This window comes from Phocoena phocoena, chromosome 1 (genome assembly GCF_963924675.1).
Source record: "Phocoena phocoena chromosome 1, mPhoPho1.1, whole genome shotgun sequence".
NCBI lineage: Eukaryota > Metazoa > Chordata > Mammalia > Artiodactyla > Phocoenidae > Phocoena > Phocoena phocoena.
In genome coordinates, this window is record NC_089219.1 from 47,796,255 (window position 1) to 47,818,273 (window position 22,019).

The 22,019-nt window shown below is 36.8% G+C and overlaps 1 protein-coding gene across 3 annotated transcripts in view; it reads left to right on the plus strand.

The window, feature by feature from the left end:
- The window catches only part of PRKAA2 (protein kinase AMP-activated catalytic subunit alpha 2), a 57,308-nt gene that overhangs the window by 28,142 nt on the left and 7,147 nt on the right, over window positions 1-22,019 (plus strand). For 2 of the 3 annotated variants that reach the window (XR_010656789.1, XM_065897646.1), the window contains exons 2-6: window positions 4,088-4,229; window positions 13,720-13,813; window positions 14,394-14,538; window positions 15,775-15,862; window positions 17,280-17,504. Coding sequence is in view for 2 of the 3 variants with exons in the window: in XM_065897646.1 (XP_065753718.1) it covers window positions 4,088-4,229; window positions 13,720-13,813; window positions 14,394-14,538; window positions 15,775-15,862; window positions 17,280-17,504 (694 nt within the window). In the remaining variant the exon portion in view is untranslated. The remainder of the gene's footprint in view (window positions 1-4,087; window positions 4,230-13,719; window positions 13,814-14,393; window positions 14,539-15,774; window positions 15,863-17,279; window positions 17,505-22,019) is intronic. The other variant, XM_065897654.1, reaches the window with a different exon arrangement.

Sequence of the window (22,019 nt, forward strand, 5' to 3'; positions counted from 1 at the left end):
GTAGGGCCTTGTCAAGGGATGTGTTTAGAGATGGCTGTGAACTCAGTATGGTGTTAGCAACCTGTCTGCTGATGGGTGGGGCTGTGTTCCTATCCTGCTGGTTATTTGCAATGAGGCATTCTAGCAGTGAAGCCTGTAGGCTGTTGGGTAGGACCAGGTCTTGATACCAAAATGGCAACCTCTGGGAGAACTCACACTGATCAGTATTTTCTGGGGCCTATGCCACCAATGTCCTTGCCTCCACAGTGAACCAAGCCAACCCCTGACCCCCCAGGAGACCCTCCAAGACTTGTAGGTAGGTCCAGCCCTGATTCCTATTGAGTTACTGCTTTCTGCTGGGTCCCTGTGTATGTGAAACCTGTGTGAGCCCTCCAGGAGTGGAGTCTGTGTTTCCCACAGTCCTGTGGAGCTCCTGCACTCAAGCCCCACTGGCCTTCAAAGCCAAATGGTCTGGGAGTTCCTCCTTCTGATGCCAGACACTCAGGCTGGGGAGCCTGACAGGGGCTCAAGATTTTCACTCTTGTGGGAGAACCTCTTCAATATAGGTATTTTCTAGTTTGTGGGTCATCTACAAAGGGGTATGGGATTTGATTATGTCATGAAGGCACCCCTCCTACAGTTTTGTTGTGGCTCTTTCTTTGTCTTTGAATGTAAAATATCTTCTCTGGTAGGTTCTGGTCTTTTGTCAGTGGTTATTCAGCAGTAAGTTGTGGTGTTGGTGTTTTCACGAGAGGAAGTGAGCTCAAGTTCTCCTCCTCCACCATCTTTTCCGGGATTGAGGGGCTGCTCTTAGTCTGGATGGTGGCTATCTCTTTCCTCAGCGTGTGTTGGCTATTATCCCCTTGATACAGCGTATGCAGGTGCAGTGGCCCTTGTGCACTCCGGGGAGAGCAGCGGCAGGGCTCATTGCTTGCTTGCAGGTCTGCTAGGGGCAGCTGCCATTCCCACACTCCCAGGACAGAGCTTGGTACCTGCTCACCAGTCTCCTAAGGGTGGCTACTACCCAGGCACTCCTGGGACAGCACTCCTCTGGAGCCCAGGATGGTAGTGACAACTTGTGCCCACCCCCAGAGTTCCTGTAGGCGGTGTCCTCTTGCCTGGGAGAGCCCACAGGGAAGGAAGCTCTTATGGTGTTCCTGCGTCTCTCCTCGTGAACCCCCAAATAATGGCACCTTGCCTCTGCAGTGAGCTCTGGTTTCTTCTGAGTACCCCCTCAGTTGCCACAGTCCAGCCTCTTCAGGCTGTCTCTGCACATCCAACCCCGGTCCTCTTCCTGGGTCTGACCTCTGAAGGCTGAGCTTCAGCACCCAGCCCCCACCCACACTGACAGGCAAGTGTCTAAGGCTGGGGAGCACAGGGTGGCAGTGACAACCTTCTGTGTTCGTTACTCTCCATTTTGTCTTCCACAAACTGGTTTTTGCACTCTCCTGCTAGGCTCCAAAGCTCCCCCTCCATGCAGGCTGATCTCCACACTGCTGAGGGTACTCCCCAAGGTGCCTAAACCTTTCTTCCTTCACAGCTCCCTTCCTGGGGTTCAGGCCCTGTCCCAGTTCCTTTCTTTGTCTTTTTCCTTTGTCCTATATTGTTACATGGAGGTTTTCTTGCCCTTGCGGAAGTCTGAGGTCTTCTGCCAGTGTTCAGTAGATTTTCTGTATGAATCATTCCACTTGTAGATGTGCTTTTAATGTTTTTGTGGGAGAAGGTGAGCTCCCTGTCCTACTCCTTTGCCATCTTGATCCTCCCCCAACTCCATCGATGCCATTTCTTTGCCGTTGCTTCGCGAGGAAAATTTTCTTCAGGTATAAAGATAAATGAGTGTGTTATTTCTTCAGATATCATAGACAAAGCAATGATTTGAAAAAACTTTAAAGATTCAGCTTTATTGGGGTATAATTGACAAAATTATAAAATATTTAAAGTGTTCATCATGGTGATGTTTTACATTAGATCCTCATATCTTATTCATCTTAGTGCAGAAAGTTTGTGCCCTTTTACCCACTTCTTATTTCCCTCGTCCCCCAGCTCCTAGCAACCACTCTTCTACTCTCTGTTTCTATGAGTTTGACATTTTTTCTTTGATATCCCACATATATTAGGATCTCACGTAGTATTTCTTTATCTGGCTCATTTCACTTAGCATAATACCCTCAAGGTCCATCCATGTTAAAAATAGGATTTCTTTCTTTCTCATGACCTAATAATATATTGCACTGTGTGTGTGTGTGTGTGTGTGTGTGTGTGTGTGTACATGAGAGAGAGAGAGAGAGAGAGAGGGAATATGCATACCACATCTTATTCATTCATATGTCCATGGACACTGAGGTAGTTTCCATATCTTTGCTTTTGTGAATAATGCTGCGATGAACATGTGAGTGTAGATATTTCTTTGATATCCTGTTTTTATTTCAGGTATCCAGAAGTGGGATTGCTGGATCATATGGTAGTTCTATTTTTTATTTTTTGAGGAACCTCCACACTGTTTTACATAGTGGTTACATGAATGTACATTCCCATCAACAGTGCACAAGAGTTCCCCTTTCTCCACATCTTCACCAACACTTGTTATCTTTTCAGTTTTAATGACAGCCATTCTGACAGGTGTGAGGTGATAGCTCATTGTGGTGGCGGTTTTGATTTGCATCTACCTGATGGTTAGTGATGATTACCTGATGATTTTGTGTATGTGGCCATTTGTATACTTTCTTTGGCAAGACGTTTATTCAGTTTTTTCTGTCCATTTTTAAAATCAAATTGTTTGGTTTTTTGCTATTAAGTTGTTAAGTAATTTATATATTTTGGGTATTAAAACCCCTTATCAGGTATATATCTTGCAAATTTTTTCTTCCATTCAGTAGGTTGCCTTTTCATTTTGTTGATGTTTTCTTTTGCTGTGCAGAAGCTTTTTAGTTTGATTTAGTCCCACTTATTTATATTTGCTTTTGTTGCCTTTGCTTTTGTTGTCAAGTCCCAAAAAATCATTGCTAAGACTAATATCAAGGAGCTTACCCCCTTCTAGAAGTTTTATGGTTTCTGGTTTTAAATTTAAGTCTTTAATCCATTTTGAATTGATTTTTATGTACTGTGTGAGATAGGGGTCTATTTTCATTCTTTTGTATGTGGCTATCCAATTTTCCCAACACCAATTAATTGGAGAGAGTATCTTTTCCCCATTGTATACTCTTGATTCTTTTGTCATAAATGAATTGACCTTATATGCATGAGTTTATTTATGGGCTCTTTATTCCATTAATCTCTGTGTCTGGTTTTATGCCAGTACTGTGCTGTTTTGATTACTATAACTTTGTAATGTAGTTTGAAATCAGGAAGTGTGATGCATCCAGTATGTACAAAATACTGTGTTTATATACTTCCTAGGAGATTCAGATGAATACCGACTGTCTTATTCAAGGAGGGCAAGAGCTAATAGCTCATGTCATGTGATTTTTCAAAAATACAAATATATAAAATAGCCTCAAAATGATGAATGACACATGAGCTTTATAAATATACTGTGAGGGTTTGAAAGAAGTTCAAACCCTCAGTATTACATCATTTGAGATTCCATCAAATAGGGTGAAAATGGGAAAGCTTTATAGAAAAGGCAAAAAAAAAAGGGTTACTTGTGGATTTTCTGATGAAATAGTTTTGAAACTAGTTATGAGTTTTAGTTTATTATAGCAATTATTCTTCAATAATACAATGACTGGATTAACCAGAAGAGGAGAAAGAAAGAGATTAACAAAACATAGTAAATTCTATTCTATTCTATACAAAAGATGTTTCAAATTTGATTATACTTTTAGGTAAGAATTTGGACTTCAGTCATCCTTTCCACAAAGATTTAATTAACATCTCTGTACTAGGTGTTGAGGATACAGAGGAGACTAAGATATAGTTTCTGTCCTCAAGGAGTGCATACTCCAATAGAAGAGACAGACATGAAAAGAGATATCTTCTGTTCTATGCAATAACTGATATCAAAGAGGCATATATGAGTAAAGAAGTTTGGAGTTACAGTGGAAGGAAGCATGAATAAATAATTATGTTGCTATGACAGCAAGGTTATTTTCCTTTTTCTTTTCTCTAGTTGGAGAACATCAATTAACAGGCCATAAGGTGGCAGTTAAAATTTTAAATAGACAGAAGATTCGCAGTTTAGATGTTGTTGGAAAAATAAAACGAGAAATTCAAAATCTAAAACTCTTTCGTCATCCTCATATTATCAAACTGTAAGTATTTTTGCACTTGATAATATAAAAGAGAAACTGTCTTGAACTATTATATTTAATAATTATTTTTAGTTAAACTTTTATAAATATACAATTTTTTCATATTTATATTTAGCAAGTGTTAATTCATTTAACCTCATCAATCCTTTTTTGCATACTTCTGGTTTAGAATCAAAAGTCTAATTGTAAATTGGCTCGTCGCTAATATTCGTGTTGAAGGTCATTTAGTACTTTGCTATTTCTAGATTTCTTTTATAATTATTTTGTAGTCACTTTTAATTAACATACCAAGATATTTTCTTTATGGAAAAGGTAGAAAGTTACTATTAAAGATTATCTGCCATAGTATTGAATATTATTTGCCAAACTGCAATCATTACTTTAATTACTGATCGTAAAGCCCTTAGGAAGGCAAATGAATTTTTTTCTTTTTGGATAAGACAAGTTACAAACTTAGAAGATAAGTAAACTAAGAGTTTAATAAATACACTAAGTAATTAAATTGAAAGGTAAATAATAATTTAAAATCAGCTAGACCCATAGAAAATTTAGACATTAAGTATACAGCAGTGTTCCTTTACATCATTTGAAGTTATGTTTAATATTTATTGCAAAAATGTAATATGCTAAACACTGAAAACTGTCTTTACTTTTATCTTAAAGCTTGGATAGAGTTTAATAAAATAAATATTAATTTTATTGACTACCTGATAATGGCTAGAAACTGTACTGAGCATTCTACATACATAATTTCACTTCATTCTCACAATCAGCATATAAGGAGTATTATTATCCTCATTTTATGGATAAGAAAATTGCATGTCTAAAGAGGATCAGCAGCTTGTCCAAGGTTAAATAGCTAGTAAGTTGCAGAGCTAGTAGTTGTGTTCATATCTGATTTCAAATGCCATGCTGTTAATTTCTACTCCAGTACTGAGAAAACTGAGATGACAAGCAGTAGTATTAATATCTTTGAGGCTTTGTTTGCTAGGTCATTATAGTCAGAGGTTATATTTAGCCTAAACTTTGTTAGTGAGTAATCTTTAGATGTCAGCATTGATGGGGAACTACTTGATAACCCTCTAGAGGTATGTTGTTTACCTAATAACAAGGCTGCATAGTAGCTGTGGTAGGGAATAGTGTCCCCCAGTCCCAAGATGTCCTAATCCCCAGTGAGTATGTTATATTACATGGCAAAGGAGAAGTCCAAGGTTATGGATGGATTTAAGGTTGCTAGTCAGCTGACAAAAATAGGGGGATTTTCCTGGGTTATCTGGGTGGTCCGAGTGTAATACAATGGTCCTTAGAAGTGGAAGAGGGAATCATAAGCCAGAGGAAGAGATTTGAGGATGGAAGCAAGGTCAGAGTGATGGGGTATGAGAAGGACTGAACTGGCTGTGGCTGGCTTTGAAGATGGAGGAAGGGGGCCATGAGCCAAGGATTGCAGATGGTCTCTAAAAGTTGGAAAATACGAAGAAATGGATTTCTTTTAGAGCCTCCAGAAGGCAATGCAGCCCTGCTATGTCTTGATTTTTTAGCCCAGTGAGGCATGTGTCAGACTTCTACCCTATAAGACTTCTCACCCCTACGTAAGATAATACAGAATACATTTGTGTTGTTTTAAGCACTAAGTATGGCAACAATAGGAAACCAATACAGTAGCATTCTTGAAATCCTTAAATGGCTGATCCAGTTATTGCTGGCATTTGGAACATGCATTTATATATTTCTAGTATTTATAGTATTTCTATAACTAGATACATTTATTGCTAGAGAACCATTGCAAATTGGTATGTTAAATGAGGGTCCCACTCAGTGTACCTTACCAACAGCATGAATATGTCACTGACTGTTCAAAGAAGGCTTTCTTTGGGTTTGGTGTGCCATTGGGTGACCTGTGATGACTCTGTTCTCACATCGCTATGATGAAAACTTCATTCTAACAGTAAGCTTCAGTGTCATTTGATCTTCATTTGAAGTTCACTTGATCACAAACGTAAACAGGAAATGAGGCCCCTGAAATTGTATGTCAGTACTTGATTATGAGGTTGTCCTCTAGGACCTGCATTCTAGATAATCCAGAATATGTATATACAGGCTTTTAAAGATTATCATAGGAATTAAAATATCACCTATGAGTTCAGTGACTCACTCTCGTATTCTTTGTTTCCTTAACTTTAAAATGGGGATACCCCCATGGTGCCATTTGAGGATTAAATGTGTTCTCACTGTTACAATGCCTGCTATTAGCTGTGCATTGGCCCAGAAGCAGAAATTGGCAGGCTGCAAGCTGATTCCAGTCCTCTCATGATTCCAAATGATTTTCAGTTAACTGAAACAGCTCATGTCTGACTTCAGCTCCATGTTAGTAATGACTTTATTCTAGTTACTGAATGACTTCTAAGCTAAGTCTCTTTGCTCTTCCTTACTGAGTGGTCACTTCCTATAAGAGGAGAAAACTGGGAAACCAGACTAAAAATGTCACGTGCCAAAGTGAGAATGGAGAGGGGAGAGATCTCTGTATTTTCCTTGTTTCCTGACTTCACCACTTTTAGAATGCCAGCCCTGAAAGATCCCAGGGAACCTTTGTCCATTTAGGGTATGAGTTCTAGTTTCTGTTCTGTTCCTATAAACACAAATCAGATTTTGTCAATAAGCAGTTGCAGTTGTCGTGAGGATTTAGAAGCTTATTTTTGATGTTATAACTACTAGTGTTTTCTTCCTTCCATTTCTGTAATTACTTATAATTGTTTGATTTTGGTTTGATTACTTACATCATTCTGTTTTAGAATTATTTAATTATTTGCTGTTTTGTGAAGGAGTTATAGAATGTTCTCAATATTACTCAAAGGTAATTGGCAGAGGTGAATTTAATGTTTAAAGCTTCTGGCCTCCAGCCTTGAGCTTATCCATTCTGCCACATTTCCTCTTTAATTGTGGATCTGAATTTTTTTAAAAAAGGCACTCATGTATTCTTGCTACACAACAAGCTTACTGACATAGGCTTTAACAGCGTTAGTGATTTAAACAGGGAGAGAGACCTGATCCTTTTAGTCGTTTTGTTTGTTCTCTGCAGTCTTGGACTAACTGCCAAGAATAGTTTCCTTGCTACAGAATGGGCTTCTAGAGTAAGCAAGAAAGTTTGAAAAGTAAATACTAAGAATGAAGGTTATATATTGCACAATTTCTCTATTAATTCCAATTGAAAAAACCCCACTGGGAGAAAATTAAAAGGAATAAACAGGATTGAAAGGAAACTTCAAACTTTCCCATGAACTAGAATTCGTTGAAATGACTTTTGTCCTTGTTTATCATTCCCCCATGGTTCTTAGGGAAACTTCATTTTAACTGGTCAAAGGATCAATACTTTCTAATTTGGCAGAGATGGTTTTGCCTGCCAACTCTTAAAAATGTTTATCTTATCCAACCTATGGACAGCTTTTAACATTATTCATCGCTACCACCTTGAAATGTTGTAGTCTCTAGGTTTCCATGGCACCACAGTCTTCTGATTTTCTTTTTACATTCTTGCCTCTTCTTGAGACTTTCTATTCTGGGTCCCTTGTTATCTGCCTGGCCATTAGATATTGATGTATTTCAGCATTCTGAGCTAAAGTAATCTTAATGAACCCTTTTTGGGTGTCATTAGTCATCTCTATCTTAAAAATTTACAAATCTGTATTGCTCCTGAATTCTGAACACATTTATCGAACTATTTATTGGGTGTTTCCATTCTGGAGTCACAGAGTCATCTGAAACTAAGTTGAACTTTTTATCCCATATATACATATTTTTGTGTGTGAATGAAAATACCATTCACACAGCTTCCTAAGCCTAAAACTTGGGCATCATATTTAACTCCTCTTCCCTCGCCCCTTACATATAATTGATCATTAAGTTCTGCCACTCTTAATCTTGAGTGTCCCCTAAATCTGTTCATTTCTCTCTGCTCTTATTGTCAGGTCACCATCTTCTCTTGCTTGCTATATTTCAACTGTTACTTCTGCTTGGAAAACTTTACCTATATCTCCCTTCCTCTAGGCTTCCAATTCCAACGTCCTTTAAATATCAGCTTTTAAATGCAACTACCTCTAGAAAAACTACTTTGCCCTAGTCCTAACACTGGGTTAGGTTTCATCCTCTCGGTCCTGGAGCACCCAGAATTTCAGCTTTTCCAAAGCCCTGGGCGTTATATTGTAATTGGTCATTTTCTTATTAGTATCACCACGAGACTGAATTCCTCAGGAGCAGAAGCTATGTTTGTTTTTTCTTTTATTCAGCAAATTTTTATTGGGCACCTAGTATCTGATAGGTAAGGCATTGGGGGTACAGTGGTAAAAGACAGCGTCTCTGCCCTTGTGGAGTTTATGTTCTAGGGGTATCTAGCAGTTCTCGATAGTAAGTAAACAAATTAACCAGACTATTTTAGGCACTGATAAGTGCTGTGAGGAGAGTGAAACAGGGTGCGGTCCTAGGGTGTGCCGAGGAAGGAGGAGGTGCTAATTTAGATTGGGTTGTTAAGAAAGCTTCACTGAGAGGTAAGGTTTGAGCTAAGACCTAAAGGATGATAAAGATCTAGCCATTTGAAAATCGGGGGACAGAGTGTTTTTAAAGCAAGGGGACCAGCAACCTCAGAGTTGCTGAGGTTGAAACAAAGTTCGAGTATTATAGGAAAAAGAAGATTGCTATAATGTCTGGAGTGGAGTGAATGATGGAAAGAGAGGTAGTTCATGAGGTCAGAGAGTAGACATGGACCACATATCATAGAATCTTGAAGACCTTGCTGATTTTGGATTCTGTTCAAAATGGGAAGCTTTCAGAGAGCTGGGGGAGTGACATGATATGACCATAGTGTGGAATGGGTACAGAGGCAGAAGTGCAAGCAGAGAGACCAGTTAGGAAGCTGTTGCTGTGGTCCAGCTGACAGATTAATGGTGGCTTTAGCCAAGTTGTGGTATAGATTTGTGCTGTCCAATACAGTAGCCACTAGCCATATGTGACATAAATTTAAATTAAATGAATTAAAAATTTTGGTTCTCTGGTCACACTATCCACATTTCAAGTGTTTAATAGCCACGTGTGGCTAGTGGCTATCGTACTGGACAGAGAAGATATAAAATATTTCCATCATTGCAGAAAGTTGTATCTGATAACACTGGTCTAGCTGGAGGTAAATCTGTCAATTCAATATATATTTTGGAGGTAAAACTAATAAATTACTGAAGAAAAGAAAGGGAGTGAGAACCCTCCCCCCACTTTTTTTTGCCTGAGCAACTGGGATTTTGGGTTTTGGCTTGAAAAACTAGGTGTTGATAATGATACCATTTTCTGAGATACGAAGAATGGAGGAGAACCATGTTGGGATACAGGTGAACATTATGGTCTGCTTTGGCTGTGTTAAGTTGAGAATCCCATTAGATATCCAAGTGGAGATGTCCAATACCATCTTTATCTCTCCAACACCTAGTATAATACTAGGTGCTCAGTGATTACTTACTGCATATATAAGGAAGTAACATGTGAACAAGGTCCTGATGATTCTAGGAGGACAGCAAAGCAAAAGAATGAAAGTGTAAAGAGCATGGTGTGCTGGGAACAAACAGTCTGGTTTGTCTCATGTACAGAGTATGTATAGGGAGATGGAGGAAAATAAGGCCAGAGTGTTAGCTTGTTGATCCATTCATTCAACAAATGGTACCGTTTAGGTACTGGGGATACACCAGCAAACAAAAAGAGACAACAATAAAATTTCTGATATTATGAAGCTCATATTTCTGTGTGTGTGTATTGTGTGTGTGTGTGTGTGTGTGTGTGTGTGTGTGTGTGTGTAGTGGGTGGTGTTGAAGAGATAGACAATAAATGCTATGTCAGTAAAATATGTTGTATGTTAGACAGTGAAGAGGAGAGGGAATATGCATGCAGATATCTGGAGGGGGGAGATAACAGATGGTGAGAACAGCACATACAAAGGTTCTGAGGTGGAAATTGCTACAGGCAGTAGTAGGTAGATCATAGTAGCAGAGTGATCTAGGAGGAATTGGAGTAAGAGATGTGGTCAGAGACATAAAGGGGAGCCAGATTGTGTAGGATATACTAGACCACTGTAAGAGCTTTGGCTTTTAACTCTGAGTAAAAGAGAAGCCATTGGCAAGTTTTGACCAGAGGTGTGATGTGACCTGACTTACACTGAAGTAGGGAAATCAGTTAGGGGTCAATTGCAGTATTCTGAGCAAAAGAGATGGTGGCTTGGAATAGAGGATAGTGTGGAGGTTGTTGAGAAATAAGCATATTTTGTGTATATTTTCAAGATAGAGAACAGCGTTTGCTGACAGATTAGATGTAGGCTGTGGAAGGAGAGAAGTCAAGGATGACTCCAAGGTTAGCTGGCGTGGGCAAATAAAAAACTGGAGTTGCCATTAATTGAAATGGAAAAGATTGTAGGAGGAACAAGTTTGAAGTGGGATGTTAGGTATCAAGAATTCGATTTTGGTGTTTTTGAAGTTGAAATGTTTATTAGGCATCCAAGTAGAGATGCAAGTAGGTTATTTGATATGTGAGTCTGAAGTTAAGGGGAGAGGTATAAACCAGAGATAAATTTGGAAGTCATCAGCGTATAGTTGGTATTTAAGGCACGAAGACTAGATGATGTCACCAAGGATGTGCATATAAATAAATAAGAATTCTAGGGATTGATCTCTATGGCAGTATGATGTTAAGATGTCTGGGAGATGAGGAGGAACCAGCAAAGGAGAATGAAAGTGAACAGTTAAAATGATTGGAGGAAAATCAAGAGAATTTTGCGTCTTGAAGCCAAGGGGAAAATGTGTTTGAAGAAAGAGAGATTAACTGTTGCTGTACTGCTGAATATTGAGTAAAATGAGGCTGAGAAGGAAGAGCTAATTGTAGAAACCAAGTCCTTTAGTAGGTGGGGCAAAGGAATCCAGTGCATAATTGGAGGAGTTAGTCTTAGTATATGACCGTGGAATGAGTCATTGTGTGTGGTAGAGGGAAAGAGAGTTAGAACTGAGGAGTGAAGGAAATTAGAGGGCATGTATTGGACAGATCATCTAGATGGATACTTTGTTCACCCGGAATGATGACAGCATTAGCAGTGGGGAAAGAGACATTAAGTCAAAATGGGAGGGAGCTGACAACGAGGTCGGTTGATGACTATAACAAGAAAAGGTATGGGTAGTGTGATCTGGTGGCCTGCACTTCAGAGACAGTGGGGTTTTTGAGGGAGCATTTCCTTTAGACCGTAGTTCATTACTAGACTATGGAAATTGGCCAGCATTTAAAACTTCATTGTGAGTTAATAAAATCTAGGCTGTGATCAGTAATGACTGCTAATATCTCAAAAAAGAGACAGATATCCTACACCTGTGGCTGGAAGCACATAGTCTTTAAGAAGAAAATTAAAATCAAACTGAAATCTGGTCAGGCCTCTGGATCCAACAGTATTTACTGAAGACTAATATACTCGGAGGTATCAGCAACTACATTTATTAGAATTGCATCACTTTTCTCTTTTACCCCAAAGATGTACAGAGCAGAAAAGTGACTGAGAATTCTGTTACTAAATGAGATCAGCCTACAGTGAAGTGACACAGCGGGTGGTCCGGCCCCTCAGTATTCATTTTATTCAAGTAGAGTGCCTGTTAAGATTGCTCTTACAGAACCATCTTTTTTCTCGAGTTCTCAGGGAAGATTCCCCTTTCATAGTTCATTTGAAGTAGACTCAGCCTTATTTTCCAGTTATAGTAGTTTATTCTGTGTGAAGTGGGGTACCTTGTCATTTTTCATCCCCAGGACTGACGATGGCTATTATAAATATTTCTTCTGAAAGTCTGTAATCATTTTCAATACTACAGCTTTAATTTTTACTTTTTTCTATTGTTTTAATTGAAGCATCGTTGATTTACAATGTTGTGTTAATATCTTACTTTTTCCAAGTGTTTAATTTATACATGATGTGTCCTCTTTTAAAATATATAGTGTATAGTTATATCACCAACTTCCTGGTCATTTTTTCCCTCCTCTTTAATGAAGACTGGTAACCAGAACCGCCATTTAGAACATACTCTCTTTTTTTGCACATTAATAATAAAAGTTGCCCCATCTGGGTGGACTAATTACCAAAACGTTCCCCTGCTTCTGGCACATCCTGTGTCAAGGTATACTGCCTACAGGGGGGCATCTGGGCCACTTCTCAGCCCCTGCTTGTGCCTTCCACTGGGTGCCTTTAAGGCATGCAGAACTGCCAGCTACACTTAGTGGCTTTAAATAGCAACTCAGTGTAAATTAGATACTGCTCATGATTAACCAGATTATAAATAATTTTTTATAAATAAAGCAGAGTAGAACAATTTTTCTTTTATATGTGTTAAATGCAACCTTCATTTAAAACATTCATGTTATATTTAACTTGTATTTAAAGTTTTCAGAACTCTGGTACAATTGTGTGTGTATGTGGAGGTTGTAGTTTTTTAGGAAAAATTTTATTTTGTCAAATAGAGCTAAGGTTCTTTATTGTTTTATGTGCTCAGCTTTGAGTGCCTAGAAAATGTACATATATGTTTTCACACACATAAACACATACACATACGTAAATACATACATCTATTTAATTTTTTATAATGGAAATTTCATAATGAATACAACAGTAAAGTGATGAAGCCTCATTTATCTGTCCTTCAGCTTCAACAGTTATTAGTGTATTGTTTTATCTGCTTCCTCCTGCTTCTCCCACCCCAAATTATTTTGAAGCAAATCCCAAATAGTATGTTTTTAGTCTGTAAATTCTTCAGTATCTACTGTGGAATTTAAAGGCTCTATTTTAATAAAACAAGCACAGTTCAGTATCACACCTAAACAGTTAGAATATTATGAACTATCCAGTCAGTATTCAGATTTTCTTGATTGTTTCATAAATGGTTTTTAAAGTTGGTTTGTTTGAACTGGAGTGAAAACAAATCTATACAGTATAATTGGTCAATATGTCTCTTGATTTGCTTTTAATCTATACCTTCCCCTCCCTTTTTTTGCATTTAATTTTTTTGAGGAAAGGATCATTTGTCTACTTTATAGATTCTGCTGATTTGTATCCCTTTTGGTATCATTTTACCTTTCCAAGAATATTTTTCACTTATGTTTAAATATAAGCTACCTCATCTCTATAGACTACAAACAAATTTTTGTTTAAATGGAAAAATTGATACTTAATTTAGTTGTTGAGGAATGAAGGATTTCCTAAATTTTGTAAACATGAAAGGGGGGATCTGGAGGGAAGTCTGTAATCCCTGGGAAGTAATTGAGTTTTGTGAAGCTCCGTGTTTATAGCTCTGTGATTATTTTGATAACATTATATAATTTGTTGCCATCTTAAAATATTGTAGAATACTGGAATATCAATTTATAGCAAGAATGGAGGTACTAGGTTGATTCTGGTTAAAGTAACATTTTTTATTAAATTTTTTCATTTACAAAAAAGATACCAGGTGATCAGCACTCCAACAGATTTTTTTATGGTAATGGAATATGTGTCTGGTGGTGAATTATTTGACTACATCTGTAAACATGGACGGGTGAGTAACATGCTGTTTAGTTCAATAAGCCCTTAAGCTAAAAAAGAAGAAAGTAGTGAGAAATAGCAAACCACAAATGTATCTTCAGAGTCGGGGTTGCTTCTGTAATAATGTCTAACTAAACATACAGAGTATTAGATATATTTTTCCTTAAAAAGTACACCTTATGAAATACTGATTTTAGGAAATATATTCCACTTAATTGCCAACGTGAAAAGCCTGTGCTTTTCAAAATGAAAAATCTGTTCCATAACATCATGTTGAAGCTTCAGTTATTTCCTTTTCTTAGCAATTTCACGTAAGTTCTGTTTTAGATTATGTTTTACTTGTCGATTCCCTGAAACACTGTGCACACTTAGTAATATTAATTGAAAACGAACTGCCTAGCAGCAAAGAAAAACCTGTTGATTGACATGTTGAGCTTGAATGCAAGTTTTTGGCTTGTTTGTCTCATTTGTTGAGAATTCTGGCACAGTTCTAATTAGTGTACTCAGTTATATTTAGGCTGATTATGAAACTAAAACTTTTGCTATGTAGATGTCCCAAATGTTCTTAGTGCAGTTTCTTTTATACCTGATAGGTTGAAGAGATGGAAGCCAGGCGCCTCTTTCAGCAGATTCTGTCTGCCGTGGATTACTGTCACAGGCATATGGTCGTTCATCGAGACCTGAAACCAGAGAACGTGCTATTGGATGCACACATGAATGCCAAGATAGCTGATTTTGGTATGCAACTCCAGGGTCGTTTAGAAGTGTGCTACCTGCCTTTGCAGGTGTGTCAGTACCAACTCTTAATGAACTAAGAACTTTCAACTTCATTGATGTAAATCCAATACCGTGAAAAGGGATTAGTTGGACAGTCTGCACACTAGCTTGCTCTATTCATTTAAACCACTTTTAAAAAATGCAAGTATTTCTAGAGACATTCAGAGGGCTTGCGTCAAGGTAAATCCACTCAATCTGTATTGCTTCCTCAGGAAATGAGACTTAACTGTTTTTTTGTGAGGGCCACAAACTCCTTTGAAAATCTAATGAAAGTATGGGCATTTGCCCTGACAAATACACTTAAATGGAAGTACATGAAAATTTGCACGCAGTTTGGAGCATTGCAGTCCTTCTGAATTGATCGAGGAGGAATGTCAGTGGACTACAGGTAACAGGTAACAACTTGGTAGAAGAATAGGAGTTTTTGTTGGTGGTAAAATAAGAGGGTAAAATGTAATTTTTATGCCCCAAACACTTTCTGGGATAAACATACCTGGACAGGGCGCCATAGTAGAGGAGAGGATCAGAAAGCGAGAGATTATAGAAAGAGATGAAAAGGTATCAGAGTTCAGCATTACTTATTTAAAATTTTTGTCTGTACCTTGCCTTTAATCTAAAAGCCAGGGAAGTCATTTTCCTATTTCTCTTCCTTCTCTAAATCACAAAGCTCATTTACTGCTGTAGTGCAACTAGATTTCTGGTTCAATGGAATGTTTTTCTATGTCGAATTAAAGCTTTGCAAATTAAAAACTTTTGGAACGTAATATTTATAAATTGGAGCCTATCTGATTTCTACTTAGAGATATTTAAAAATGCCTTTGAAAGCAGAGTATAAAAAAGTAATCGTAGTCTCTATTTTCTTTCATTTGCAGACGTGGTAAATAATATTTTGATGCTTTTATGTTTGGAAAAGTTCATATAATTTAGAATAACCTCATATTTGTGAAGTGAATCAACATTCTTATTTAGAAAAGGAGTTTCATTTCAATCTTAGGCATGGTGTGCTTTGGCTTTTTTGTCATGTATGAGCACTCTGAAATGGAGTCTTTCTAGTCCAACAAATGCTTTCTACTGCTTTTAAAAATAAACATTATGATATGTGAGGCATTACAGACTTGACGTTTTTCCTTATGCATTTATCTGTATTTAGTTTTAAACATATGTAGCACCAGGTAAACATATTACTCTTATTTTTAGGATTATCTAATATGATGTCAGATGGTGAATTTCTGCGAACTAGTTGTGGCTCCCCAAATTATGCAGCACCTGAAGTCATCTCAGGCAGGTAATAATATATCAGTGAAGAGTAAGCTTTTTGTAACGCTTTGTTCATTCTGATAACATTTAACTATAATACATTCTCTTTGGAAGATAAGATTTTTAACATAATAGAAACATATTGTCCCTTTAGTTTTTCTATTGTTGAAGAGAGATTACTTATATTAAACAATTTTTTAAAACATTTGATTTAGATTTTGTTATGAATGTATTTAAGGAGTTTTTCCACTAAAAACTGAAACAAAACTTGATTTATTTTTTTCATTTTAGAAAATTGCAGCTAGGAGAGCAAGCATTTGCTGCATGTAAGCTAGTGTCATTATTTACTTCTCAGACATAGTCCTTTAATAATCCTGTATATACTCTTTTATAAAGCATACAGAGTATTATTTTTATGTTTTGTCTTTAGAAGAATGAGGTTTTCTGGGGGGACAGTATTGTCATTTCATGAAGTTAACTGCACAAGAGAAGACCGTGTAATTTATTCATGTAACTTACTCATTGGTACATTTTTAAAATGTTTATACAGAATGCAGTGATAAATTCAAGTCTTCTATGGTGACCAATGTCTGATTTTAAAAGTTTACAGAATTCTATGAGAGAAAATAAAGAAAAGGTATTATTGCAGATATAGCAGTTTGGACTCTACAGCAAACAATATAAATAATGGACAGCAATTTTTATTGAAATGGAGTGTATTTTTTTAATTGGAATTGTAGAGATCTACTTTGTTACCTCAGACTTAGGTTTGAGTTTGGTAATGTGCTATCAGTGGAATCTTAACAATGTAGAAAGGTGAGAGGAAAAAGGAATAGCATTCTAGGCATAGGTTTTCTGGATAAAGGTAATCTTAGTCCCAGGGGCTACCAAGTGGTTGGAATGAAAGTAGTAGGTACCCAGGATAATGTGATACAGCATGAAGACTGTGAAAGAGATTGCAGTAGGGCTAGTTAGGTACTTTACTATTCCAGATATTCTTTAAAATAGGTGTGCCAGGCATAAACATTCTATTATATATGCATTTTCTTTTAATAGCTTTATGGTAAGAAGATATAGCCTATACACTATATAGTATTGCTTTTCTTCAAATTTATGGTCGTCCACTTCGATGTTTCTATCAAAAATCAACTATAGAAAGTTTTATATTTTTTAATTAGTCAATTAGTGAGCTCAGTTTAGTTTGTGTCAAAAAATAAAAATACTGTTTTCTCTTGGGAAATTTGAATAGTATTTGGTTAGATCACTTATTCTTTGTGGGGAACAACCATTGAGCGTTGTGGAGTGGCCACGGACTTCACTAAAGACCTTGGAAAGCAATACATACACAGTCTGTACTGTGTATATAGGTACATATAGAAACAGGGTACACGTAGATGGGAAGTGACACTTGCATTTCAGGTTTGTGTTGTCATCCTTTCCCCTAGATTGTATGCAGGTCCTGAAGTTGATATCTGGAGCTGCGGTGTTATCTTGTACGCTCTTCTCTGTGGCACCCTCCCCTTTGATGATGAGCATGTACCTACGTTGTTTAAGAAGATCCGAGGGGGTGTTTTTTATATCCCAGAATATCTCAATCGTTCTGTTGCCACTCTCCTGATGCATATGCTACAGGTTGACCCCCTGAAACGAGCAACTATCAAAGACATAAGGTGAATAGTCTTTTTGTTGCTATTACGTACGTATTCTAGTATTAATATTAGTACCACTACCTGAATGGCTGCTTTATGTTAGACACTGTAACACTTGATTGTATACGAATTTTACTTTCCTTATTACATAAAGCTGATCCTGTCACTCAGCTTTTAAATATTTCAGATTGTTTCCCAAACTTTTCAGTTTAGGTAGCAAAGCATACGAGGCCCTTCATAGTTAAGGCTCAACGCCGTACCCCTTATACCAGAGCTTCAGCCACAGTGAACTTTTCCTTGTTCCTCAAACGTAATGCATATTTTATGTCTCATGTCTTTGTTTATATTATTCCCTTTGCCTCTGATGCCTTTTCTGCATTTTTGGACCTGAACGATTTCCATTCATCCTTTAAAATTCTGCTCACTTATCACCTTCCTTGTGAAATCGCTTCTGATTCTCCTGAGCAGTTTTAGTTGCTTCCACTTCTGTGATTTCCACATTTTGTTCATGCTTTCATTCTTTCATTCTCATTCTGTATCTAGTTGTTTTCAGTGTATCTTTCTCCTCTCTTGTAACTATAAAAGGGTAGAGAGAGTGTCTTATCATCTTTGTATATACAGTGCTAGAAGGCCTAGAAATATAGTGTACACTCAGGAAGTATTTGAATAAGTTTCAAATGGAAAAACAGGGTGAGAGTTATATATTTTACATACGGTTGATGAAATAGACCGTAAAAATTTTTGCTAAGATTTTGAATCCAAAAATAGCCACTCGTGGGTTTGCTGAGAAGGATTTCTTGTTATGTGAGAAACTTTGGAAAGTGCAGTTGCTGGTGTTACTGTGAATATGACCTTTATATAGCACACACAAGTCAGGATGATTCATTGCCTTCTACTTTTTATTTATCAGTTATGTTTCTTAGAGGGTTTTTTGTTCTCACCTAACATTTCATCAGGTATTTATTTGCAAACGCATTCTTTTGACATCTTTCCAGAATACTTTGCCTTGTCTTCATAAGCCAGAATACGACTCTGGGAACATTTCAGCGGTGGCTGAGGTAGTTGTTTTTGTGACTGCTGCTGATCTCTTTGGCACTCCCGTTGCATTCGTGTACTGTTTTCTTCCCCCAGCCTCTCTTAGTGTTCCAGGCCTCATACCTAAAAATGTAAAATTGTAAATTAGAACCAGCTTTAGTTATGGAAATGGACTTAGCAGGGAAAAACTCTGTTGTGTTCATAGTCCTTTAGAATAAATAGTTCACTTAGTTGGCTTTTCCTTAGAAAGAAAATTGGCTTTTCCTTAGAAAAGAAAAGTATGCTAATATATATATACACTTGCACCTGTTTGTATCAGCACATACATTGAGAATAGTAAAAGTACTGATTCTGTTATGTTAAACAGGTGTCTGTATATTTACAAGTTTTAGAAGAAAAATGTAAATAAAAGTCTACTAGGATGAGTTAATTTACACATATGTAGGTGGTATAAAATGGTGGCAACCATCTCTGTACTTAAAATAATAACTTGAATTTATAGTTTTCATCTGTTTATTAACGTTTGGGAATTCTTCATTTGACAAAATATGGTTCAACAGAGTTACTAATTATTAACGATTATTATATAACAGGTATTTTGCTAGGTACTCGACATATTTTATTGCATTGATTCTTAACAGGTAACTATTATTATTCTCATTTTACAAACCGTGAAACTGAAGCTTAGAAAGGTTATGTTTTGATTTATGTATCTGTTTGTCCCTATTAAATTTTAGGGTCCTTTAAATTAGGGAACAAGTATTAATATGTTCTAGGCATTGTGCATTTGATATGAATTAGGTTTTGAGTAAATGTGTATTTGTGAAAATTACCCAGCTAATAAGAGGCAGGCAGAAGTAGGGCTCAGAAATTGCCTGATTCAGAACCTGTACTACTTCCACTAATCCATCTTGGCACACCAGTTCTGTGGCATCCAGCCTTTCTCCAAAATACCATGATACGTTATATTTCTCTCATGTTACCACATTCCGTCTTATAGTTACAGGCACACCTAGTTTTACTGTGCTTCGCTTTACTGTGCTGTGTAGATACTGTGTTTTTTACAAATTGAAGGTTTGTGGGAACCTTGTGTTGTCAGATGATGGTTAGCATTTTTTATCAATAAAGTGTTTTTTAATTAAGGTATACACACTGCTTTTTTAGACATAATGCTGTTGCAAACATAATAGACTACAGTATACTCTAAATGTAATTTTTATATGCACTGGGAAACCAAAATGTTGGTGACTTGCTTTATTGCAATATTCGCTTTATTGCAGTGATCTGGAACCAAACCAGCAATCTCTCTAAGGTATGCCTGTATTTTTGTACAGATCTTTTTTGTCTTTTAAGATGGTAAGCTATTGGAGGTTAGAAAATATATCTCAGTATTTATTCGTTCATTTAATCATTTTTGCTTTTATTTATTTAACATCTACTCTGTTTAAGGTCCTATGCTAGGTGCTGGGAATATATTGGTAGGCAAGACAGACATTGTCTTCAGGAAAATCGCATCTTTAAGTGCTGTAAGCTGAGTATTACTGTTAATGTTATTGTGGTTAAAAGCGAGTGTCTGAAGTTCAACTGTCTAATTACAAATTCTGATTCTTTGTTTACTAGCTATTGGCATATTCCTTATAACTCTTCGTGCTTTAGCTACATCATATATAGTGGATTTGTTTGGAGGATAGCCTTGGGTTGAACCATATGAATTTACTATTTCTGTAGGTCTAAGCACAGTTGAATATTAGAAACTGCAAACGTTCATCCTAATATAATTAAAGCTTTTGGACTAATGCCCAGCATACAATATTAGCTATTAATATTATTTTAAAGTGAACATATAAGGACCTTTTAGCCGCACTTAAAGACGTTTGCACATTGTGAAGTTTCTAAAATTTGATTGGTAGTCATCATAACTCATTTAGTCTTAAGTCATATATCAAAATCAGGTACTAGGCAATAGTGACAGAAAGACCTAATTTCTGGTGGCTGTGTAGTAACCCATATGAAATGAATTGATTTTGTCTCAGGTGAACCTTCATAAACATCCTGGTTACTGCTTACCTTGGTCAAGTTAATTTAGAAATTGACTCCTGAAAATTAAAAGCTGGGAGTATGGCTTTTTTTTTTTTTTTTTTAACATGTGGAGGGTTGCTTTATTATTATAATTATTTTTTTAAATTGAAGTATGGTTGATTTACAAGGTCATGTCAGTTTCAGATGTACAGCACAGTGACTCAGTTACACACACATATATGTATATATATGTATGTATATATTCCTTTTCGGATTCTTCTCTGTTATAGGTTTTTACAAAATACTGAGTATAGTTCCCTGTGCTATACAGTAGGTTCTTGTTGCTTATCTATTTTATATATAGTAGTGTATATATGTTAATCCCAACCTCCTAATTTATTCCTCCCCCAGCCCCAAAGTATGGCTTTTTAATCGGCACTGTTATTATTATGAAGAACTGTGGTTCTTTTTCTGAATTAATTGGAAATGAAAATTTAGATTACTTCTCTATTTATTTTTTTAAACATTTATCGGTATAGTTCACATACCATAAATTTGCTTCTTTAAATTGTATGATTCAGTGGTTTTTAGTATGTTCACAAAGTTAAACAGTCTTCACCACTGTCTAATTCTAGAACATTTTTCTCATCCCCCAAAGAAACTCTATACCCATTTCCTCCTCCTTGCAGCCCCTGGCAACCACTAATCTACTTTCTGTCTTTATGGATTTCCCTCTTTTGGACATTTCATATAAATGGAATCATACGGCATGTGGCCTTTTGAGTATGGCTTCTGTCACTTAGCATGATGCTTTCAGTGTTCTTTCATGGTGTAGCATGTATCAGTACATCGTTACTTTTTTGCTTGAAAAGTATTCCATTGTTTAGATATACTAAATTTTGTTTATCTATTTGTCACTTAATGGATATTTGAGTTGTTTCCACTTTTTGGCTCTTATATAATGTTGCCATGAACATTTATGTATAGGTTTTTAAATGGTCATATGTTTTTATTCCTCTTGCATAGATGCCTAGAATTTGTAATTGTTGTACGTTGTTGTTGTTCTTGTTTGTTAAGTGATTTTATTGAACTAATTCCATAAGTCTATATTCTTTGTCATAGGTGGCCACTGAGGTCTCTGCTTGGTTAGCTTAATGGGCAGCTAATGATTAGACAAAGCTTTCCTTAAAGGCCTTGATCTAATAAGTCTCCCAGCCTTTGCTGAGGGACTTCGTGTGCATGTTGGGGTGTGTCTTCAGTGCTTTAATGAAAAGCTCATAACTCTGCATTTGTTTTCATTCCTGCTAGCACAGAGCCTCAAAGTCAACCAGTGATGAGAAATCAGGGCCTTTCTTGGAAATGAACACAGCCCTGCATTTGTGAGTCCCAGGATTATGTAAGAGTATTTCAAGGACCCCTATGGAATTTACTTCCCTAACTTTTCCTTTTTAGTTTTTTGACGAGCCTCTTGTTTGCTCCAAC